General features: G+C 41.2%; 3 protein-coding genes across 5 annotated transcripts; 1 reads left to right on the top strand and 2 right to left on the bottom strand.

Moving 5' to 3' along the window:
* Nucleotides 1-44: 44 nt before the first annotated feature.
* On the bottom strand, nt 45-2,112 carry cox14 (cytochrome c oxidase assembly factor COX14). Of its 2 annotated transcripts, none has more exons than XM_085158677.1 (2): nt 1,975-2,112; nt 45-494 (listed from the first exon to the last, which is right to left on the bottom strand). In XM_085158677.1, the coding sequence occupies exon 2, from the start codon at nt 491-493 to the stop codon at nt 317-319; it is 177 nt and encodes a 58-aa protein (XP_085014803.1). In that variant the 5' UTR covers nt 494; nt 1,975-2,112; the 3' UTR covers nt 45-316. The 2 variants fall into 2 exon arrangements, with proteins under 2 accessions (XP_085014803.1, XP_085014804.1); XM_085158678.1 differs by lacking the exon at nt 1,975-2,112 and adding an exon at nt 756-1,923.
* A 1,133-nt stretch (nt 2,113-3,245) lies between these two features.
* On the top strand, nt 3,246-7,800 carry bcdin3d (BCDIN3 domain containing). The gene is made up of 2 exons (XM_085158674.1): nt 3,246-3,687; nt 4,079-7,800. Exons 1-2 carry the CDS (start codon nt 3,484-3,486, stop codon nt 4,616-4,618), a joined length of 744 nt encoding a protein of 247 aa, XP_085014800.1. The 5' UTR covers nt 3,246-3,483; the 3' UTR covers nt 4,619-7,800.
* Nucleotides 7,801-8,011: 211 nt separating this feature from the next.
* On the bottom strand, nt 8,012-25,136 carry ppp4r1l (protein phosphatase 4, regulatory subunit 1-like). Of its 2 annotated transcripts, XM_085158663.1 has the most exons (20): nt 24,912-25,136; nt 22,033-22,077; nt 21,634-21,763; nt 20,199-20,305; nt 19,956-20,098; nt 19,695-19,841; nt 18,839-18,946; nt 18,270-18,335; nt 17,864-18,022; nt 17,293-17,417; nt 15,048-15,553; nt 14,653-14,963; nt 13,538-13,624; nt 13,216-13,401; nt 12,336-12,497; nt 12,022-12,122; nt 11,679-11,799; nt 11,155-11,289; nt 8,777-8,918; nt 8,012-8,439 (listed from the first exon to the last, which is right to left on the bottom strand). In XM_085158663.1, the coding sequence occupies exons 1-20, from the start codon at nt 24,916-24,918 to the stop codon at nt 8,294-8,296; spliced, it is 2,934 nt and encodes a 977-aa protein (XP_085014789.1). In that variant the 5' UTR covers nt 24,919-25,136; the 3' UTR covers nt 8,012-8,293. The 2 variants fall into 2 exon arrangements, with proteins under 2 accessions (XP_085014789.1, XP_085014788.1); XM_085158662.1 differs by lacking the exon at nt 24,912-25,136 and having other exon boundaries at nt 22,033-24,905.
* Between the last annotated feature and the right edge of the window lie 6 nt (nt 25,137-25,142).

Raw genomic sequence — 25,142 nt, forward strand, 5'->3', positions numbered from 1 at the left:
TCATCTTATTTGAGTCCTATTTCAATATATTACACAACACTGTGTAGCTGAATGCATTTAATGTCATATAACACAATTACATCTTATTCCTGAAATAGTGCAGCTCAGAATGAATTTGACAGAAGCCAGTGATGCAAATATGCTTGTGGTTAATTTTCTGGGAGCTTTATAAACAAATCCTCGTCTCTATAAGGGCGCCGTGCCCTTGCTGGAATCACACAAGTGTCCTCTGAAGAATAAACATCACGATTCGCTGCTGGATAAAGACGAGGAGGAATGAGAAATGTCCACATGTGTGCAAAAAGCAGAGCTTTTGTCAGTCTTTGATGACTTCAGCATCCTGGTTCTCTGCTGCCAGCTTCAGCTGCTTCTGCCTCTCCATGTAGCGGTACCCTCGCATTGCACACAGGTAGCCCCCGTACACCGTCAGCAGCATCATCGAGGCAGAAAATGCCCGATAGCCGATGTCTGCGAGCCGCTTTCCTGTCACCATGCTGAAGGAAATCGGGAACAGGAGATTAAAATGGGTTAATAAGCTGGAAAGTAACCAGTGACAACACTGCAAACATCACTGGTTCTTAAACCAAGAACTTGAAGTCAGTTATTAAAGAGAATATTTGTTATCTGTTAATTTGATAAATACTCTAACATTATCACCATCATCCACACCTTTTACTATACTTGTGCATTAAATATAATAAGTACTGAACCCGCATGTTCCTGACAAGTAGTAGACTAAAATGGAAATACTCAACTATTGAGAAGTACTTGATACTTCCCACAGTCATCTTGTTCCACCGCTGGAACAAGATGACTGAGATTTTATCAAAAGCATTTGCTCCTGCTTATCACACAAACAAGCTCAGCTTTACCAATCACACCAGCAAAAAATAATTTACAACCTTAATTACAAATTAATTAAGTCTCAGGACTTCCTGGAGGCAGTGAGGCATTTAATCTTTTAGTTTTTATTCCTGCCAAGGCTTTTGTATCTTTAGTATCTTATATTGGTAAACACTGAAGTCAACAGGATTTACAAAGTGCTATATAGAAAGTATATATTTTTTACTTTCCCGATGACTCTGCATTATAATCAATCAAGTCTTTTTTTGCCACTTAAAGTATTTTTACAGAAGTGTAAGCTGCCCTTTTGCCCATGTCTCTACTGAAAAACACATTGTTACAGTTAATTCAACTTTTTACTTTACAAGAAGCGCACTACAATATCTAACCTGTGGCAGGATTGTTCTTTCCTCAAAATGAGAGATATGTTTGATAGATTATAACAAGTAACTTCCAACAGTTTAAATACAGGCTAAATGGTTAGATTTGTTTACATAATCCATCTCCGAGTTCCACATGTTAGATCCGCAGTTAAACACATGCTGCTGATTGAGGAAACACGCCCACGTTAATTGGTGATAGTCACAGTTTAACATGACCTGCTGCCTTCCCAATAAAAGGTAATTTCATCACAATATTCTGCACAAAATAAGCAAATGTAGCTTGTTTCCTCCGCGCTGAGCTGCTGGAGCTTTTGTTCACAATCAGAGTCACGAATCTGGGTTAAAAACAAAAAACGACAAACTGGATTTAAAAAGAGGAGATGGCTACAGAGCACCTTACAAGTGAACTCGATTATTTAATAAGAATTTGGGGTGTTAGCATTTAAAATAAACAGATTTAATGACACACATTGATTGGATTGGTAGCCGTGTAACATGCAGAATGTGGTAAAGTGGAATATATAAACAAATCTAACCAGGTAACGTAAAAACATTTAACGTGGAACACCGGAAATCACTTTATGGCTGGACACCTGGGAGCTGTTTTCATTCTCCTGAGACAGGACAAGTTATCTCCTCCCTGTTAATGAGCTCAAAAACAGCTGTTGTCCAGCTCTGTGCGTGCGCATTAACAACCGACACACGACTCGAAAAAGACCTCGTGGTCAACACTTTTGTCTTTTCTTACCTGGAATTATGACAATGGGCTATCCACCGTTATCGCTCTCAATGTCAGCACAGTTGCTATGCTACTTTAGCGGACTCGCTTCCGTAAGGTGCGGGTACGGGCACTCAAATGGGACACTTCTCTTCATTTGGCAAAACAGCAGAGCGCCACCTACTAACCGGGAGTGTTTGCAGCAGCACAGAGTAAATCTCTGAGTTTTTAGATACCTCCCCTTAATAAAGACGCTACGGTTTATTTCAGAAGAACATTTTACAGTGGAGGTGCATTGTGGGACAAAAGGCAGGGCTATTTGCTAAACTGTGAAACGAATAAAAATGGCCTGGTAAAAATAAATAAATAATAATAACAGCATTTTAATTGTGAAATATTGTTACGTTAGAGAAGGATCATATAAGTTGAATTTTAGTGGTCTACAAAATTAAACTGCATGTTTATTTTTATTTTATTTTTTTAAGTAAGTAAAATGTGATCAACTGTTTTATACGGAAGCGTAGAGCTTCCCCGTGGCCATTCATACAATACCAAAGAAAAAACACATCCTGTTTTTTGTCCAGCCCGCTATAGATCAGACTGAGCTGTATATAGAATAGAAGAATAGAATAGAATAATCCTTTAATTGTCCCACAAGGAGAAATTTGGTTGTAACAGCAGTCAAAAAGACAAATATACTACAAACAGTACACAGGACACGGAACAGAAACACACAATTTTTCTTACATATTTACATTAAGGACAATGATTACTATAAACAGAGAGTACTGTACAGTTATTAAATTAAATAAAAATAATTACAGGTAAGAGGCAAACCAGGTTGTAGTGCGAATTGGTTAATTAACTAACTTATTGCAGTTACAGCATTGATGTAAACATCTATGTTTGTTGGGAGCAGTTCAGATTGTACAGTCTGACAGCTGCAGGGAGGAAGGACCTGCGGAAACGCTCCTTCATGCATCTAGGATGCAGCAGTCTGTCACTGAAGGAGCTCTGCAGTTCAGCAACATCTACATGCATGAGGTGGGAGACTCTGTCCATCAGAGATGTTATTTTGGCCAGAGTCCTTCTGTCTCCCACCACCTGTACTGGGTCCAGGGTGCATCCCATATGTATATTTGTCCCACTGTGTAAAATGAGTTTGACATCCCTGTTGTAGACGCACAGACAGTATCAGAGGCTACCGTTACCATGGCGTCAGGCTGAACGTCATCTTGTTGCCACCTTGGCTCTCCCCTGCCTCCTAGAACCCAGAGCCCTTGAGTAAGTAAGTTCCATTAAACGGCTGTGCTAGACTTCAACTCTGGAAACTGTTCAACACTGTTCACTTAAAAACAAAACAGCGTCATTATCTGTCATATGCTAGCTATATATAGCCATTTTGGTACTTTGTATAAATGATCTTACTTACAAGTTTAGTTTGATATTATTTAACTTTAAATAATTAACTAAATAAAGTTAACAGTTCGGTCAGCACTGTTTTCTACCCGGAGTTATTTAAGGGACGCACATATTACAATGGCAACCCGTTCGAAGAACAGCAAGGCTGATCCTGACGATGAAATAAACGATCCTGGCGCCGCTCCTTACGGTAACTTCATAAATTATTACAGCTTCAACCCTCCGGAGAACCGCCTGAGTCTGATTCCACCGGCTTTGCTCAGGGATTTAGGATACAGTGATGAGACCACGCTGGTCCTGGACGTGGGCTGTAACTCAGGGGTAAGTCCACCTCTGTTGTTTTTTCATACATACTAATGATTTGGGCCATATTTCCCCTAAGTGTCCCCCTTTAAATAGGCAGGACTTTTTGATATGTTCTCGATTATGCATAAATGCTCATATTTGCGTTTAGACTCATTGTATAATGCAGACTAATAATTAAATGTAAATTTCTGTCCTCATACCACATTTGTTTAAGTTGAATGACTTTTCAGAAGTTTGGATATAAGGGATCACACCCATTACGTAAGTTCTGGTGACGTTATATCTTTAAAAAGCTTCCTCAGAGACACTTTAAAACAGATTTAGAGGCTGATCTTTAAGGATCACTTTAAATTGTCAGCTCTATAACAGCTGTCCTCTTTTTTTCCTTTCACCCACTGAACGGCAGGAACTGAGCGTAGCTTTCTACAAACATCTGGTGCCTGAGGAACAGTCTGATAGGAGGAAAGTTCACCTCCTGGGCTTCGACTTGGATGAAACTCTAGTTCAGCGAGCGGAGGAGATAAACCCTCTGCCAAGCAGAATCACCTTCATCCCTCTCGACATCACCAAAGACACCAACCAGCTGCAGGACTACCTCAGCCTGCACGGCTGCTCTCACTTCCACTTGTGTCTGTGTCTAGCTGTGACCATGTGGGTCCATTTAAACCACGGAGACTCGGGCCTGCTGCTGCTGCTCTCTCGCCTGTCCTCCATGAGCCAGCACCTTCTGCTGGAGGCCCAGCCCTGGAAGTGTTATCGCTCCGCAGCCCGGCGGCTGAGGAAGCTGGGACGCTCGGACTTTGACCACTTTAAGACCCTAAAGATCCGAGGGGATGTGGCGGATCATGCCAGGGAACACCTAGAAAGACACTGTGGCATGGAGCTAATCCAGAGCTTTGGCAGCACTGCATGGGACCGTAAGCTGCTGCTTTTCAGAAAGACGTGAGGGGCTCTGTCAGGAGTTCCCATCAGCAGGAAGGACAGCAGAAACCGTAAAGACAGCTTGATATTAATCAGCAATTAAAAGAAACAAACTAAAGAAAATTGCTGCTTCAAATCTAAAGATTTTAAAGAAGTGATAATAAATAGACTTTGTGCTCTTAAGAGTGCAAGCAAGTGTATATGTACCTCTGTGTGTGTTGGGGTGGGGGGATAATAAGTGGTAGAAATTTGTGGCAATTTACACATTACAGCTTTAATGACATCATCAGTCCAAAACACTTCTAGCTACAGCATCCTGAAATCAAGCCTGTACTATCAAATGCGCTTTTTTGTACACATTTAATATTCAGCCCAGTCTTATTTCTTCATGGCAGATGCATCATTGTGCTGGAGTCATATCCTCCCATACGATTTCACCACCACCCTTAACGATGGATCTATGATTTCTTCCAAATTCTGACCCTTTCTTCTAAATTGTGTGGGCGACCGTGGCTCAGGGGGGTTGTGGAGCGCATCTGTAACCGGAAGGTCGCCAGTTCGATCCCCGGGCTCTCTGTCCTGGTCGTTGTGTCCTTGGGCAAGACACTTTACCCTACCGCCTACTGGTGTTGGCCAGAGGGGCCGATGGCGCGATATGGCAGCCTCGCTTCTGTCAGTCTGCCCCAGGGCAGCTGTGGCTACAACCGTAGCTTGCCTCCACCAGTGTGTGAATGCGAGAATGAATAGTGGCATTGTAAAGCGCTTTGGGTGCCTTGAAAAGCGCTATATAAATCCAATCTATTATTATTATTATTATTATTATTATAAATGTTGCAGCAGAAATCAAGACTCAGACCAGGCAATGTTTTTCTAATGTTTTGTTAGTCTGTATAAATTGTAATTTTCTGTTCTTAGCTGACAGCCAATGTAGTCTTGTGCTGAAGTAGTCAAGGTTCGACACACTGTGCGTTCAGAGTTGCTCTTCTGCAGACCTTGGTTATTTAAGTTATTGTTGCCTATTAGCTGGAAGCATATTATCCATTCTCCTCTAGCATTAGCCTAGAGAACAGTTTACTGGATATTTTCTGACCAGTCTCTGTAAACCTTAGAGATAACTGAGAGAAAAATCCCAGCACATGAGCAGTTTCTGAAATACTATGAAAGACCATCCTGTCTGGCACTAACAACTAAGCCTCACTCAGTCACGTAAATCACCTTTCTCCTCCATTCTGATGCTCAATTTGAACTTCAACAGATCATCTTTATGTCTACATGATACAGTTACCATGTGACTGACCAAATTGATATTTGCGTGAAGAAGCAGTTAAACCTGTGGATCTAAAAAAAGTAGCCACTGAGTGTATAAGAACATCAGCTGATACTAGTTGTCAGATTTTCCTTTTACTCCATATAAATCAGTATAGGCTGAGATCTAAACATCTAATATTGGATTGCTCAGTTGTTTACGTGGTTCAAACCTTTGTTGTTCATTTCCAGGAAATGTTTTAGCCATTAAGTAACATTTAAGTGTTGGACAACAGATTAATCTAACCTTGTATGACTGAACCACAGCAGACAATAACGGCAAAACAAAGCAACCAACACAGCATTGTAATTTTCATCATTTTAATTACAGAATACTAAAAATAACATTACATAAAATGTCTTTTTAAAAGAAACCATTGAATATTACAAAGGTTGTAAATTTTGTAAAGTTAGGATATAAAATCTTTGAACAGTGGTGCATAATTGAAAAAGAAAAATAATTCTCATAAAATGTATATATTAACTGTTCTACTACATTTAAAAAAAAAAAAAAAAAAAAAAATGAGATGGGACACAAATTGCAGACAGACGAGATGAGTGGACACCGCCATTACTGCAGTGAGCTCTCCTTTCAAAGGAAGAAAGACTTGAGATGCAAAGCTCACACACCACAATCGATTTAAGTTTTCAACTTATTTCTAAGCTAAAAACAGAGAAAAAAAAAAAGGGGGGGGGGGGGTTACCATATACAAGAGAGGAAGAACAGACAAGCTCGAGAGACTACACAAAGTGACTTGGTGACTGCTCCCAATATTTATAACACATCTCAAACCGGGTGAAAACCCGACTACACTGGCCTTGGTTCCATAATGTTTTTTTCCACAGGTTCAAAGCTGTCCAAAATTCTGAAAAATCTCATACTTGAAATAATTCCACCGAGACAGGGAAACAATGATCAGGCATCTTTTTAGCCTACTAACACTGCCGTTCCTATTTCTTAATTTACAACCGGTCAGTCGGATCCACTGAACACCACTGTGGTCACAACTCAATATCAGGAGGTCGACCTTAAGTGAAATGGACCTTTACACACACACGCGCGCGCACAATCACACACACAAACACACAAAGTTTGAGGGGGGAAAAACATGCAAAAAAAAAAAATCATCCATCAATGTGCTTGCTTTCTTCCTCTTCTCTCTGAGTTTTGCATCACCCTGTGTCATTTCATGAGCCCTTGTTATTAATGTCTGAGTTAACACCACAGGGAATAAAATTAAATAAGTCACCAACTGAGGACATTCAGAGCCTGTTTGAACCACAGATGCTCCTCACACTGGCCAGTCATGTCCAAGCAGAGGTATTTCATCAGCCTCCTGCTCTTTGGGAGACAGTTTGTGTCACATTTTTGGTTAACAGACACGGAGCAGGGAAGCAATCAAAAGTCCATTAGGTCACTGTTATTTTATAAAAGATATGAATTTAATTGAGTTACGCTGAGTGGCAGAATCGCATTTACTTCTGTGCAGCAGTAGTGGTTTTAGTGGCCCATGAAGACCAGGTGAAAGAGAGGGGGAGAAACATGAGAAGCTAGAAGTGAACAGACAATAACCCAGAGGACATCTTAGAAGTCAAAAGGATGTCTGAGACAACAGGCATTTAAGATGAACTGAGGCGCGAGACACCAGCAGAGCTACTTGGTTTGGCTGGTCTGCTGCTCAGACTGCTGGAGATTTTTTTGTTTTGTTTTCTGTTTTCTTTCCATGAGGGATCCAGGAGCTTCTGCTTAATGTGTAAGCTAATAATGCTGTTGAGATTCAGATGAGTCCCCCTGAGTTAGTGCACACATCGGAGTCAGGCAGGCCTCGCCTGCTTGTTCGTTAAGAAATTCACAAGAAAAAAAAAAAAGACACAAGAACAAAATCTCAATTTCATAGTCAAGCTTAGAATTAGCTTTGGAGACAGAGAGCCTGTCGTAGTTTTACAAGTCTGTGTTTGGGGACTGAGTCGATGTTAGTGTGGAGGAGGCAGAGGGAAAGTTCAGGTGGAAAATACGGCAGCTTGACGCAAAGCAGTCCAGCTGACGTCTGAGTCCTGCTCATCTTATGAAAATTCACAAGTTTGCTCTTTTTTTTTTTTTCCTTTATTCTTCTCCTCATTGTTGTTGCTGTGAAGATAATGTGCGCTTTGTATTGCCCAACCAGAGACAGAGCTGTGGTGTTTGAGCATGCTCATACTTTTAACGTAGCAACCTGAACATCTGCCATCGTTTCTCAAATGGTCGTCGGTGTGAATCTGCCCAGCAGGCGAGCGGCCGGGGAATCTGGTCAGGTGCTGGTGTTGCAGTTTACAACTGACTGGGTGTCAGTCAAACAAACAGGTAGGTAAGACAGGCAGGTGGGCTGTAACAGGGCTTGGAGGGGGAGAGCCGAGGCTAGATCAGGGGGGCTGTGTCTATCAAGCCTTTGTTTGGGTCCAGACTGGCAAAGAAGCGGACGTCCCGGTCCTTGTCGGACTGCAGAGCCATCACGGTCTCTTCCAGCTCGTCAGCGCAAGCACAGCCTGGCTCCTTGAAGTACGCTGGACACAAAACTCAAGTTAGTGGGAAGAGTCAAAAGTTATGAGCAAATGACCAGAGCTTGTGCTGAAGGGAGAGTAACTTTGACTTTAAGAAACAAAGCAACCGCAACTTCAACAATACGACTCACCTAAATTTCAGAGCTCACTATAGTTACCAACATAAAAACATATTTAATACACTCAAAGGGAGAAGTATGTTATGACCAAAAGCTTATGATGATAACAGAGGGGGGAAAAAATGAGTTAACCAACGTGCTGACAGCTTTACAATTATGCCCTGTACTTTTTCTTGATGAAGTATGAAAACCTTTAGATGGTCAGTTTTTTTATGGATTACCTTTCTCCATCACGCTCTGTCGTAGAGCCTTTGCTACCAGGACGCGGACGTTTGCCACGGGGTCTGATGAGAGGCTGAGCAGGCTGGGCAGTAGATGCTGACTGAACTGCTCCATGGGCATGCAATCCTCCTCCACTACGGCCTATGGAAAATATTTGGCAAGAGCAAACCAAATGCAGGAAGTAGTGAGTCAAAATGCACTCAGTGAGGGTGATGCAGCAACATAACGAAAGCATCTGACCACACAGAAAAGCTGACAAACACACTCATGTCACTGCACATCTCTTATGCGACGTGAACATGACATGAAACAACCACTGCTATTGCATGTACTGTCTGTCCATTTAAAACAATCACACACCAGGAGAAAGTTCACATTTCATCATAACAATTTAAAAACCACAACATGAATTGTAATGTAGTATTACATTCATCATTAACATGATTAACAATTCATAATGAGGTTTATATACATGTGACATGTACATGCTTATATATATTTTTTTGTTTTTCATTTGTTTACATTAAGAGACACGTTTAAGACAAATTTTCACTGCATTCAAATGGACAAAGGTTTTTGATTCAGAACATGTTTTTATTGAGGAAAGTAAATTATAAATTATCCAGGAACAATAACTGTTTTTTTCCCCTTGGTCAGAACGAGCCTTTTGGGGATTGAGGGGGGATAACTGTGATTGGTCTGCAATTTTCCTGTCATTTCCTGTTCATCTGATAAACTAAATGCCTGCTCTGCTTCAGTAATTTTAACTCCTATTAACAAAAGTAGTTTTGTTTTGTCCTTTTTTTATTCAAATCAGGCAACATACAAAAGTAGTTTTAAGGGAATAATTCTATTACATAGTTTGTGATTTTTCTACTGGGTCTGACTAAAACCTCCTTGGGGACACCCCTCCCCAAAAAACTTTTATAAATGGCACTTCAGCTTTGTCCTAACAGGAAGTGACAAGCCGACAAGTGAATGACATTCCATGACATCCAGTGACTATGGGTCACGTAACCACAGGCGACAGGAAATGGGTGGGACCAGAGATAAACAATTTCCAGGTGAGTGACTGAAGAGGTCACCAGTGAGCACACAGGATATCATTTGCTGTGTCCCAATTCGGGGTATGCACGCTTGAAGTACGCACACTACGCGTACTACGGACGGTGCGTACTATAAGTACGGGAAGTGCGGAAGTGAGAGGCTTGTGAAATGGGACGGTATATGCTTCGTCGCGCTGTTCAGGTTGCCTAGCAACCATGATACTAACCGCGAGACACGTTACATACAGCTTTGTTTGACAGAAATGAAGGAGAAAAATGTTTTGTTGGTCATTCATTTTTGTCATGACATCACTTTGATTAGTTGAGTATCTGAGGCTGAAACCACAGGACTGTAAAACATGATTCAAGGGCTTCATTTCTGTACTGAACAGTTATTCAAGATTAGCTAGTAAATAATAATTAGTTAATGTTGTTCATGAGACTAAAGTCATCTCACTATGGTAATGTAAATATAATATGGCCAATATTATAGTATTGTCAGATTATATATATATATATATATATATATATCACTGACTTTCAGCTTGTTGTGTTTGTGGATATATGACTGACTTTAATTATCCATAAAATCATCAGATTCTCTGTAAGATTAAGGTCGACTATATGTATATTTAGAAGTAGAGGCTTTAAAACCAAGTTAACACTGTAAGTACAAACATCACTAGTGTCACATAACTTTGCCGACATGTGGCCAACAGCAATGTTTTAATGTTCTTCGTTATTAAACATTCGCACATGAATAAGTGACGTCATATTCAGTACTTACTTTTGACAGTTCACTTTTCGGCCGCTCCCTTCTGCCGTATTTTGCGGCAAAATTATCCACACCCACCGCCGCGCTATGAATTGTGGGATATATGGGACCACGAAGCGTGCACCGGACCACGCTTGATATTTGGGGAAATCGACGGCGCATTTGGAGTATGCATTTGAAGTACACTTCGAATTGGGACAGCCGTCGTCGCGTGGCGGTGACGTAACCGCACTTAAAATGCGTACTTCAAGCGTGCATACCCCGAATTGGGACACAGCAATTGATTGCCATCTGACCAGGACTAAATCTAGAAGGTTATCTAGGCAACCAGAGCCTGGAATATCCTTAAGTGACTGGCTGTCAGCTTCAACACTTCGTGTATATGCAGCTTGAAGGCTGTTTTACCTCAAAGCTCCAAATGGCATCTGGTTTGTTACTTTATTTATTTTATTCCATTTCCCAGCAGCAGCAGCAGCAGCAGCATGGACAGTCACTGATGCAGTTACAGACATTTAAAGCCGAGAGAACTGTGACACTTGAGATGAGCATTACCCACCTGGCAGATAAAGGCAAAGGCCTGCCTCCCCACCCACTTGGGACAGTGGCAGAATCTAACAGTGAGCTCGTTGATGAAGTTCAGGCCAAGGTCATCAGCCCCGCAAGCATAAAGCTTCTGCAGGATCTCCACCACCTGAGAACACAAGAGTTGACGAGTGAGTCGCTGCAGTTCATCTAAAAGGAAAAGCCAATCTATATTTAGCACGATTATGAATTTGTCTCTGTTACACAAACAAGAACTTGGCGGTACAGGTTTCCCCTCAGTTAATCTGTCGACTGTACTGTGTCCTTGGAGATGAGCCAAGATGATCAAACACAGCCATCAGGACGTTACTTCATCGGTCACAGGCCACGCATGAACACTTCCATTTGAGTGATTCATTTCCTCTAAAGTTTCCAGAGTTTCTGCTGACCTTGCTATGTGTTACAAGCTGCCAAAGCTGCCCCCCACCAATCATCATTAAAATCATCCAGGGTGGAAGGTTTTTAAATACAAACAAACAAAAAAAAAAGTAAGCTTACCAGTTTGTAAGAGATCCACCTGACCTCGGAGACTTTATCAGAGCAGAGTGTGAGCGCTATCTCTCTGAGGTAATCATACACGTCATAGTGGCTGTACAGCTCTATGATCAGGATCAGCTGTCTGCAGAGGGGAAAGGAGCAGAGTGCTTCACTCAAATATACTGTACATGCTAGTACAATCAACCAAAAAGTGAATCACAATTTAAGATCAATGAAGTTACATCAAACAGCAAGAGCAGAATTAAACGGTCAAACAATGTGAGCCTATCTGAACGAGTGTTAGCTTAAAGTTAAATGTGTTTCCAGCTTTTCATCCTGACAGTAGGAAGAAAAGACGACATACTCTGCCAGCTCGTATCTAAATCTCCAGTTGCGACTGTTGTCCGTCACCATGAACTCCTGCAGCTGGTACAGATATTCTCTCCTCTTGTCTGCGTGCAGCAGCTACAACAACAACAAGATGAACACAGAGCAGATCAATTAGAGAGCTAACCTATCAATATGGCTCAGTTTTTACTGGAAACTACAAAATTCTGCCACCGAGTGTGCTAAAAATCAAAGAGCTGTAAAATCAAAGCATTTCAGAAGTGTGAATGTCAACACAGCCGCACCAAAGTATCTTACTCGATCCGGAAGTAAGTGAACCTGTAATCTTACCTTCAGGAAGTCATAAAGGTGTTTGAGCACGCCAATGCGGACCTCATCCAAGTCTTTGAGGAAACCGTTGAAGATTGGTACCAGATCAGCTGCTGTCAGCTGGTCCCCCAGGATAACCGCCAACTCGTGTATGGAAAAAGCCAGTGTACGCCGCACTTTCCACTGAGAGCGAGGGAGGAGAGAAAGGGCCATAAAAGGATTATAACACCATCCATGAACGGAAAGCGGCTTTAAAAACATCCTTTTAGCTTCTTTTTCCACATCAAAAAACACAATCAAATTACTAAGAAAAACTTAAACCACTGAAAAGCATCAACCTTACATTAATGCTTATAGAGACATTCAGTGCTGTGAGGAAATAAAAGGTAACAGTGTGAGTGCTGTCATAATCACTGTTCTTTTAAGTACACCAACACTGTTGCGTTAAGGTCTCATTTAAATGTTCCTCTTATGAGTGTCAGTTTCTGAATGACATGTTGAAATCTTAAGCCACCAGATCAACACTGTGGTCAAAAAAACCCACGCGTGACACATCCAGAATTTACTTTAGTAGTCTTGAAATGCTTAAGAGTCATCCATCAAAATAAAGTCTAGTCATTGTTTGTGTTCTTGCCTTCTCTTCCTAATAAGAAGCACATAAAAATTCAACACTGCAAGGATTCAGCTTCCAGTTAGATGACCACTGACACGGCACAGTAGCTCTCAACGTCTGGCAGAAATCCCAGAGCTCCAAAATCCAAACAACATATTCTTTGTCAGTTAGTGACAGCTTAGTGTGGCAGCTTAGATTTCTCATGCGGTGTTGTTTGTCCTATTAGAGTCAAACAGCAAATCTAATCCCAAAATACCCCTGTGCCCCCTTTCATGTTTGCATTACTACCTGCACATCAGTAGCGAGCGTTTCATATGTATCTTTGAGGCAGTGCCAGTTCTGGCGACCCAGAGTAAGCGCCACCCCCGGCAGGCTGAAGGCACAGTGTTTGGCGATCTCCGTGTCCACCGTCTGGGCGCGGGCCGGGTCCGTCATGGAGAGGTACTGATCCAGCAGCTGCTGCGGGATCACGTTCTGGAAACGAAGATTAATGCGTTTGCACTCAGAACAGCAGGCAAGCATAGCGACGAATCCATGTCAGTGCTAATCAATACCAACTCTTAGATGGCGATCAATATTTCTAGGTTGGAAAATATCATTGCTGACTCACCTGGACCTTAGGCTTATCCTCAGATAATGGACTGTGAGGGGAGTCATCCTTTCCCTCCTCTTCCATACTCTCAATTAGTTCAGACTCCTGAGGAAAGGACAAATTCACACAGATACTGTTAATGATCACAGACGTGCACCAAGTACTGGAGAAAAGCAATTCATACCAGGTCGAAATCAGTTACAGCTGTTTGTAAAAACAGTTACAATGTAGCTCTGGAGCCTTTGATATCAGACGCAACCATGCTGGACTTGAGACACTTGATTACGTAAAGTAAAAAACACTTTCTAGTTTAAACTGAGCCTTTCACAATGTTAATGTATTAAAGCCTTTCTAATTGCCCAGTGCAATCTCTTCCCCTGAGCTGCAAACCTATGACAATGCAAATAACTTGAGCGGTCAGATCCAGCAGACCTCCTAGAGCAACACTGATCATAATTTTATAACAACAACACTAGCACAGCGATATAAAATTACGCAGTGACGCTTTGCTTTGAGCTACAGCAACCTTAACCTGACTTGCAGCTCCTTAATAAAAATTCGACTCCAAGCTGGGGTTAAGCAGCACAAGAAGCTGGCTGTTCAGTTTGTGTCCTTTCCTAAAAGCTTCACATCTTTACATCCTTCTATTTTTTTTTCCTTCTCTCTCCTCCCATCCACCCCCCAGCTAGTCGTGGCAGGCAACCACCCTTCCTGAGCCTGGCTCTGCTGGAGGCTTTTTCCTCCTCGCTGTCTGGTGGCAGCGAGGAGGAAAAAGCCTCCAGCAACCAAAAGCTTGCTCACAAGGGAATGAATCACTGAGTGTTGGGTTTCTTTCTATAATTTTTATGATGTAAAGTAAAATGTAAAGTAACGGGAAAAAATGCTGACTTGATTTGGCATTTAAATTCTTTATCAAATCCTGCAGAACAAACATTGACTTCACGAATGAAAATACACAGAAATGCATGTTCTGATCATCAGTGATGCCACAAGACAGAACAGACGTTCTAGCTCACACCTAGTATTAGTTTAGCTGCAATAATACAGTATGCAATACAGCAGTGTGAAAATACTGTCAACTACTTGCATCAAGAAAAATCCAGTCACATTAGTTGACAGTCACTGGCTCGTACCAGAACGGGGGAGTTGGGAGGAGACTGCTCCTGGTTCTCCAGTGGCTCCGTCTGCGTTTCCTCGTCTCCTTGCTCCTGGATGGGGCACGACTCTGAGGATACGGGAGTTTTTGACATTTGCTCTTCGTCTGTGGATTGCACCTCTATCTCTGACTGAACCTCCAAACTTTCACTCTCTGCAGAAGGGCTGTCTGCGCCGTTTTCAGTCTGAAGCTCTGGCTGAAGCTCTGGCTGGGGTTCAGTCGGGCTGTCGTCTGTCGGACTGTCGAGCTGGGCTGCCTTTAGAGCTGCCGACAACACTTGAACTTGAGCTGGAGGCAAATTACATGCAAAGCTGAATCTACATGCCAGTTCAGTACAAAAAGACAAATGATATTCTACCTGCGTATCCTTACCTTGTACATCGGGGTCATCCATGTGTGGCTGCAAACAGTCCAAAACCTTTTGGATCTGGTCGCTGGTAGCTTGTTTGCCATGGTTAGACTTGGAATCATTATAATTCTCTGTAGGTTCCTCTTCTTCTCTCTTTTCCTCCTTCACCTCTTCCATTTTTTGACAACTTAGCATCTCCAGTTCCCCGCTGATGTCAGGTAAAGGAGACCTCCAATAGTGAAAAGAATTAAAGTTCTCGTCTGTCTGTTCCGCCTCTTTCGTGTTCTTAGCGTTGTTTGTAGCTGTCGGGCTATCACTGCTGTTTGTGTGGGTGAAACCGCCATGCACCTCTTCAGGGACTAAGGTGTGGCTGTTATCAAAGTTGTGCAATTCCTCGCTGTCAGCTGTTGACACGTGTTCTGGTGACGGCGTGGCGCGCCCGTCCTGGTTTGGAGGCGTGTGGGTGATGGTTCTTTCTGTGTGGCAGCTGCTAATGTCAGAGCAGTTCAGGGAGTTTAGGGAACAGTCGCTGAAATGAGGAAGAGAAAAAGAAATTGTAGATGACTTTGAGTAGATGCATCCATTCAAAGCCAGCAGTTAAATGTTTCCAATTGCCTTATACCTCAGACAGATTTTTTTAAGTTGTAAACAGCAGCACACTTAAAAGCTTAATGCAGACGTTCCCAAAGTGTGGGGCCCGCCCCCTAGGGGGGGCGCAGAGCCATTGCAGGGGGGGCGCGGCATGAAAAGGGACAAAGAAACCAACGCTTGGACACTGCTAACACGGGCGCCCACACAAACGCAAAGCAGGAGATGAAGCATCGCTGAATATGTTTCCAAACCAACTTCATTCTAAGCCAAAGACTAGAAAATATGGTGAAGCTTATCTTCCCTTTGGTTTCACCTGCACAAGTGCTGAGGTAGGTCTCCCTGCAGGATTGGTTTTCCCTTCGTTGGGAGCAGCGCTGAGCTGTTTAAATCACGGACAAACAGTATCCCACATTCTTGATTTGCAGTTCACAAACACTTGTTGTAATGACTAACTACTCCTGACATTTTGGAGATGTTAGCTCTTTATACAGTAAAGTTACAGTGGGATACAAATAACGTCAGGCTGATCCTGCCACAATTTGTTCCCCCGGTTCAAATCAGGGACAAACAGCATCCAACAGTTGTTTATGTTTTTGAACCCATTTTGCAGAGGGATTTTTTGAAAAATGTATTGATGCAATGTTGAACATTATTACACAGGAAAAAAACAACTACATGTAAAATAATTACACCGTGACGCCTCTGCCTTTGTAAATGGAGGGACAGTAACTGCGTGTATATGTAAGCGTGTAAAACCTGCAGATAGTCAGATTAACAGTATTTTGTCTCTATCTGCTATTCTGCAATTCATCTCATGTAAACAATAAGGTGCACACAGCGTGACGTGAAAAAGGCACATACCTTTGATGTTGCATGAGGAACTCTGTATTCCTCTTCCACACATAAACGCAAAAAAGGAGTTTTAAAAAATCTCCGTTCTCGGTGATTCGAAACGCCGTTTACGTGTGGACGAAACAGCTGCGTTTTCAAAAATATCCGTGTAGGTGTGGACGTAGCGTAAAAGACTTTATTAGTTTATTTCCTTACTACCTGTAATTTATTGCAGATTACTTGTATTTGCTTAATTGTTTACTAAATGTTTGAGGTGTGAAATAAACCGCAATGGAGCAAAATATGGGTGTGTGGTTGGAGGATGTGTTCGTGCGTGCGTGTGCGTGTGTGCGTGTGTGCGTGCGTGCCCGCGCGAGGGGGGGGGGGGGGTGCGAACATTTTTCTTGTAAAACAAGGGGGGCCCAGCAAAAAAAGTTTGGGAACCACTGGCTTAATGGAAGATTGAAGAAAAAATCTCTTCCATTTATTTGACATTTTTTCCCCTCCACATAAAAACTGATAAAAAATGACAAGAAGAAGAAAAAAAAAAAAAAACCTGAACCATTCAGGTCCCACCCAGTGAATTCAAACCATGATTCACTTAACTGATGATGCAACAGTCAGAAGCGTCTGTGCCAAGACCAAACTCAAACCTCCTGCATGTTGATATAATCACAGCCTGAACTACATGTCACAGCTTACTTAATAGCCTAAACATCCAGACCTAAGAAGAAACGACTCAAGACATACGCATTTTGTCTTAAACTATGTGGACATGACAAAAGAAGGACATTTCTGAGCCTCTTAATGCTTCTTGTTATAGCAGTGATAAACAGGTGATCTTACCTGTCAGATGTACATCTGGGGACCTCTAGTAGTGCACCATCCTCTCTGAAGTGAAGGCCTGTGCTGGATGGGTTAGCAAAGGTGGAGATGAAGCGCCCCAGAGACTGGAAAGCCGCCTGTCGTACCTGAAAGTGGAGTATATAGAAATTAGTCTTGCTCACTGTGCCAATCATTCAAATTTTATCAGTCTTAGAAACGATGAGGCAAGAAATACCCTCAAAAGATACAAACCGCAAGCTCAGACACAAAAAGACACACACACACACCTAAAGCTTGTGGATCTGGTAATCTGGCTACACAGAAGAAAATGTGTATTCTGCTCTTAGTTTTAGACATTTCAAAAGGACAACACTCTGATTTCAAGTCCCAGTTTGAAAGTCTGACAAGTTGCAAGCATACCGCATCAAAACACAGGGAAGATGGATGTAAGATAGCTCCAAGCAACAACTGCCCTAATTTCATCACACCACTCAGGACGTTACACTTGATTGTTATTGTAATTTTAACAAAATCCCTTTTTCCCCCTTCTTCCATTTCCAAGTTATTTTCCTCATGTGTTTGTGTGTCTTACCCAGCGGGACTGGTCACTTATGAGGCTGATGAACAGGGGAGACAATTTGGAGCGCCGCACCTCTGGAGAGGTGGAATTTGAGACCATCATGAAGCACTCGGCACAGGCTTTCCTGATGCCCCAAAGGCTGTCTGAGCACAGGTCGAAGAACTTGGGCATCTATGTCAAAATAAAGTCTCATCAGTACAGCCTGAAACCTTAAACCATGAAGAAACTACTGACGTGCAAACGTTACATAACACCATTCTGATTACACAACAGTTTAACACAGCATAAGGCACTTTATGCAAACTCATAAGGCACATCTAAAGAAAAGCTTCAAGGACACAGTACTAAACTTTCATCTTGCATAATAGCATAAAATTACACACTGAATCTGTGAGAAAAACAGTATTGGGCATCTTACCAGCAGTTTTTCTGTGGCCTCCTGGCCTACAATTGAACAAAATTCTCCAAAATTGGCTGCACACACCTGTAATACAAAAATGATACCAATGTCTCTGTGATAAGAGTAAAGCTGTAAAAAATGTTCCTGTATGAATAAGAAGGTACCAAGAAACAGCATCTTAAAAAGAGTTGAGTCCCAATATCACAAATAGGAACCTGTACTGAATTGTATGATTCATTCAGAGTGCAGCCTTGAGGCAGATTGCTTTATAAAATGCTTTTTATACAAGTTTCTATAACAAGCTATCTGCCAAGTTAAACTACCTTTACAGCTCCTAAATCATGTTCCCCAACTGGCACCAGTTACGCCAGCCAATTAAAATTCCACACTGAAAACACAACAGCGCAGTGTAAGCTAAGTTACCGCACATAAACGAATTCAAGTTAGCTCAACGAATGATTGGATTTACACTAATGGAACAGCAGAACCACAATTTAATTTTTACTGTCAAAGTTGTGACTTCAGTCTAAACATCTGCTTTAAGTCATCTCGGAGTTTTAAAGATACCTTCGGGTTGAGCTCGTTACCTTGCGCACTTGGAAGAGTCTGGCATCACTGCACAGTTCACAGAAACGTGGCAGCAACAGGTGCTCCACTGTGTCTTTGCTCAACATGGTGACAACTTTACACATGATCTGTACAGAGAAGAACAAGAACAGAGTTTAGTGCCATCACAAGCTCCGAGTGTGTCTCGGTTTACTCAGCAATGGTTCATTTTATTAACCTTGAACCACAAAATTAACAGAAAACCTCACAGAGAAATAAGATGTGCACTGAGGTTGAAAAGGAACAAAAAAATAAATAAAAATTGGGGTGTTAAGAGTAAATAGTAAAGGAAGGGGTATGTGTTTGAGTTAAATAAGTTAGTGAATCGCTTATGTGCTAAAAGTGCCACTAATAAAATAATCCACTTAACTTTGGTACCTTTAGATTAAATTATGCTGTACAATGATATTGCTGTCCTTATTTACTAATTTTAAACTATTTAGAAACTTGTCCCAGAACGTAATAAAAAGGCACCACTGAAGGTTTCTACCTGGGCAGAACTTCACAGGTTTAACTGCTAAGTCACACTTACACCTGTAGCCTAAATCCAGTTTAGTGTTTTTATTCTGCCGTACTACATCAAGCCCAATCTCCAGCTACAATACTAAAACATTCCTCTGGTGTGCTCCACATATCACAATTTTTATATTTTACTATTCTTGATCATAACCACACAAAACAGGGTTCAACTTGAATTTGATTTAAACAGGTTATTTTACATAAAAGTTTACGTAGTTTAACTCCCCGCTTTTCTCCTGGTGATCCACGGCCCTGCAGTTTGAGAACCACTACAACATTTGTTTAAACATTTTGCTTAAAAATGCAGTGTTGTCTTACAGCCACTGCCTCAATTTTGTAGTCATCGTCACTGCTCGGTTCTGTGAGGTCGAGTAGAACTGGACAAACTTTGGTCTCCATGTCAGCTTTAGAGATGAGGCCCTGCTCCAGCAGGACGAGCAGTGCTGCCTGACTCGTCTTCCGCACCTTAAAAATACGAGGGTCAGAGGTTAAAAACAAAACAAGGCAAACGAACAATACCAATTTATATGAATTTCTTCAATTACCTTGTTTTTGTTTACTTTAGGTCTATAGACTTACCTGGTTATTCGGATCAGTGAGATACCGGACAACAATTGGTACCAAGTATCTCGAGAAAGCAGCAGGGAAGTTGGGCCGACTCTCATGCAAAAACATGGCGATGTTAGGAATCTGCTCCATCAGCTCAGCTCGGACTGTGGGCTCTTAGTTACACAAATTGCGATATTTCATTAATGCACCACATTAAAAAATAAAATAAACTGCAACCACAGCTACATACGGTGAAAACGAAAATACAGCTACCTCCATCTTCCGACATTCTCGCAACGGTCTCCATGACACTGATAAAGTCATTTTCATTGTCACTGAACTCTCGAAGCACATCAAGCAGGCCACGAGCCACGATTTGCCTAGAAAGCAATGGGAGCTTCAAGTTAGTGGACTGCCTGCCAATACCTACAAGTTTCAAAAGCACAAAGCGTGACACATCGCACTGACAGAGCTGTCGAATGCATTACACACACGTGCATTAGGAAATGACAGCAGAGCTTTAACTCTGCAGAGCTGAGCATGAAAAGCATAAAGACTGGAATGTAAGGCGTTCGTGTAGAGACACGAGCAGCTTTTGAGGTTGGAGACACCTCTGATTATTCTACTTTAATCTGACCTGTGTCAGATTAAATACCTCACCTTTATACACTGATAACAGAAAAACAGACCTTAAACTAAATATCCTTTAAACATATAACAGAGAGGGTTTACAATAATCACTCTAAAACCAGACAGCCAACCTCCACACAGGGCTCTATGTTAAGTCTTTAGGTCTTCCTTCACAGTACGGGTTTAAAATAAATAAATAAAAAAAACATAACAAAAGGCTTAGAGATGACTTATGAATGAAGGCGAGAAAACAAAAGGCTATCTCAGTGCAAACTTATGTTGCCACAAGTCTTTTAAGAAACTATTTCCCAACTGAGAAAAGTTGATGAAACGTTTGTCTCAATATCTGGCTACATTTCCTCAAAGATTTTTATACAAGAAGTGACTTTTAACAGATGTTTCCTTGCTCCCCTCCATTGATTTGAACATGTTTCCTTGATGATAAGACCTTCACAATTTGTTGTAATGCTATTGGCACACATTCTTATCATGCTGACATGTCTACAGTTTTGCTGCTAAGTTTGGATGACCAGGCACCTGTTCACATTGGCCATCAAAACCGAACAAAGTCAATTCATCCTTCTATAAGTTAGGAAAAAAACAAGAAATTTTACTTTATATCAAATACGGGAAATAAGATACTTTTGTCATTTTGATACAACTACCACACACAAGCTTTAAGTGAGAAAATTTACATGGGCTTCTTGTGGATGGAAGGACAGCTCAGAAGAGAAAACATACATTACTGTGAAGATAGCTTTGGACAGACATTTTGGAAACAGTAGCTAAACTGAAGCATTTTACTATACATACAATTACTTCCAAAGTTCCTTATAGCAGCCACTGGTTTAAAATAATTTCAGTGAGCTTCAAATGCCAAAGACAGCTCTAGTAGCTGTAGAATATTGTAGTAAAGTGAGATCTGAGTTGTGGTCAAAGCCAGCAGGTCAGTTTTCAGTCATAAAATATTTATTGGTCAGTGTTTACATTGCAGAATATGGTGTGGCAACTTATCCACAAATTTTCTTTGCTTTTGCAGACTAATGCATGAGCAGCTTGACCACGGGCCCCTGCTTACCTGTTGAAGACATTCTCGCTGAAAGCATATTTCTCTAGCCTCCCGAGAGGAGTAAGGTTATCTTGTCCTGCATCCAGGAAGGCTGTGATGCGGATACCGTCACACTCTGTACCATAGTCATCAAATCCAACTGTGGGAACAAAATAAAGATGATTTTAGATATACATACTGGATGACTATTCAAACGCCTTCAAATACTAAGGGCCTAAATGATGGCCAACGGGTAAAACAGTAGTGAGAGTGCCAGGCTAAATGTACTGAGTCAACTAGCTTTAAATATATAGATCTTTTTAAAAGTATTTCCATCTAGGACCCTGCTGAACAAAGCTCCTGTTATATGGAATTAAATAATTCTACAATAGTATGCTATTTTTAGTGCAGTGTTATTGGCATACTTACAATCATCCAGATCATCATGGCCATCTTCAAAGTATAAAGATAGACCTGCAATAACAAGGCAGTTAGTGAGGTAGGGATCCATGGCGGAAGAACCATCTCTTATTGACACCCTGGTCTTAATGGCACATTTAGAGTAAGTCAATTACTAAGAGGGGGCAAAGTCTCCTAGCAATAAATCACAGTAGTCTCCCTAATGTCATCACTTGGTGAAAGCGAAACTTGATGCATTCAAGTGATATTGCCACTGCTATGGCCTGGAGGAGAAGCAAATCCAATCAATACTTATCACAGTGATTAGCGAAGGAAGCTGAGATCTGACTCCAGTTAAAAACAGGTACCAAACTGTGCAATTCATCAGAATAGCATCCATTCATCAGCGTTGGCAAAAACAATGACCACAAACTGGCAATTGGGGCTTTCACACATTTTAATCTTGTGCAAGCCTTTTTTTTTTAAAAAAAAACAAAAAAAACAACTTTATTCTACACCATGGTCAAGCAGATACAGAGGTAATAATAAAAAAAGCTGGTTTAACAGTGAAAACTTGTCTAGGCCTACTTTTTTCTCCTAACAAATTAAATTGAACAGAATCAATTAAAGAAACAAACTGATTGATATCCACCCCCACTTTTCTTGATCAAGAATAATTTAGAATTTCATTTTTTGCTTCATTGCACAGTTTTCTTTAGTTAATAAGCTGCAATGGTCAAGTGCACATCCATAAAAGCACAGATGAAAAATGCAGGTTATTATCATGATGTGAGATCAGTCAATTGTCAGTTTGGTGCTATTAAAACTGCACTCTATTAAATGCTAATGCATTATTTTTCTGACAATCCTCGCTGATGAAAATGGATTTAACAATCATCTATTACAATGCATATAGCATAACATGAAGGCCTTCATCCTCCAAACTGCACAGACAGTTTGATCGTCTTAAACTGAACATTAAATCCTTAATTATGACAAAATGTATAAGGCTGTATCGGACTGCATTCTTTTTAGCTTGGTGGACCTAATACAATAAATCCAACCCTCATTGTGCATTCAATTGCAGCCAACCACAGCACTGAACACACTTTTTGTTTGTGTTTCATGTTGCAAAAAGACATAACACGGTCATGATTAATGATTGCAGAATTACTTGATGGAAAATTCAATTTCCAGGTTAAACTTTACCCTATCACTCCATTCAAGCTGATATTTTAGTTATTTGTTTTTATTTTTTCCACTGGCTCAATATCAGAGGTTTCAAGCAACTCATATTGAATAATGCCAAACATCTTGAATATGGCCAGATCGGCATGTCACCCGTCTCATATGCGTCATACTGGTCTGCACTTGTATTGTCTGATATGTGCCGATATAAAAACACGGCTCAATAATTCAGAATTGCTGTCATAACAGTTTCTCCAGCACAGCAGCTACGCTGTTGGCTCAGCTCAGCGCTTTCCCCATCACATGCAGCAGAGTCAAAAGACGTAGTCATGATAAACTGCCAAGTAGTTTGCAAAGTGCAATGTAAAAACTGTATTTTTGAGATAGATATATATATATATATTTTTATTCTTTTTTTCCCATCATGGGTTGCCACAGCACGCCATATGTCTTCATCTCACACTATCTCTAACCAGCCTCCTTTCACATCAACCATACAGGTCCTCCTTCACTACATCCATGTAGCTTGTCTGTGGTCTTCTTCCCCCCTGCCTCACAGATCCATCTTTAACTTCGTTTATCTAGCATATTCACCATCCCCTCCTCTGCATGTCCAAACCATTAGAGTCTTGCCTCAATGCCTCTCCAAACTGCAAGACCTGAGCTGATCAATTCAATTCAGTTTAATTTATATATTCGTTCCTTAACATATATAAATATCTTCGAATCTACCATATATATGAACTATGAACAGGTAATTATCAGATTTATTTATTTTTTTTGATAAAAGTCGAATTCTATTTTGGTTGGGATTTATTCGTTTAATAGTAGTAAGTACCAAGTCCATAAAATAATCCAGATGCCTTAAAATTATATTTACAGCCCTACGCTAAATGCATTTAAAGTTCTTTTCCCCCCTATTTACAAATTAGCACATTTTCAAAAACAAATGTGTGAGTAATCACGTTATCTAGCACAAGAAGACCTCTCACTGTTTATTTTCAATACCACCCAGCCCTCGATATAGGACAATAGCAGATGGGGGGTTGTAGTCAACGGAAGAGACCAGAAATAAGTCCCATGAGGAGAAGCCAGTGTTTACAGCTGGGCAAGCAAGGGAATGTGCTCTAAATATAATACAGTTCCTACATCGAAATCACACATTAAACGAGGCGTTTCATGAGTAGAATAATCAACGGCATAATATATATAACAACACCCCAAAAAACCACGCTGGCACAGAACAACATCGCGCCTTTGTTGTGATGTAAAGCAGGATTTGGTCAGCTTATGGCTGATCATGACTTTAGCAACTTGGCTAACGTTGGCTAGGTCAACTCGCTCGCGTTTGCTATGATAACAGATCGATAATAAACACGGGTCATAGTATTCTCCCACCGAGGTCTGAAGAGACTAAAAACGTAATCTACATGTACTGAGCAAATATATAATTCAGTGTAGTCCCAAAGTCACCCATTTCGATAGCCCATAGCCAAGGGGCTTTCGTTAGCTTAGCCTGCTAGATGCTGCTAAGTTTGCTAACATGGCTTGTCCAGCCCTTTCGCTTGACTTCTCTCCCACTTCGTCCGGCAGTACTACACAGGAAGTGGAGCAGAAGCCGTTATTTAACTACTACAAACCTCAACTGCCCGAAAACGCTTTACAAATGCCAGCACAGCGCCAAAATATTTAAGAAAACTCGGGTTAAAAAGTGCCATTACCTGCCATCTTGAGCGTCGGCTCGGCTCTGCGGGCTGCCGTCCCGTGTGGGCTGTCACCGCCGCACAGCTGTCACTCAAACACTGAGGCAAACTACTTCCTGAAAGTACTTCCTGATGTTGCTTTTCACTGGTTAATTACGTATTAAACAACTATATCGAAAATTGTTACTCATCTCGGGCAAAAACTCGACATAAGTGAGATTAAAATAGCGCCTGTGGGGAGGGCTTTGT

This window comes from Neolamprologus multifasciatus, chromosome 5 (genome assembly GCF_963576455.1).
Source record: "Neolamprologus multifasciatus chromosome 5, fNeoMul1.2, whole genome shotgun sequence".
Classification (NCBI taxonomy): Eukaryota; Metazoa; Chordata; class Actinopteri; order Cichliformes; family Cichlidae; genus Neolamprologus; species Neolamprologus multifasciatus.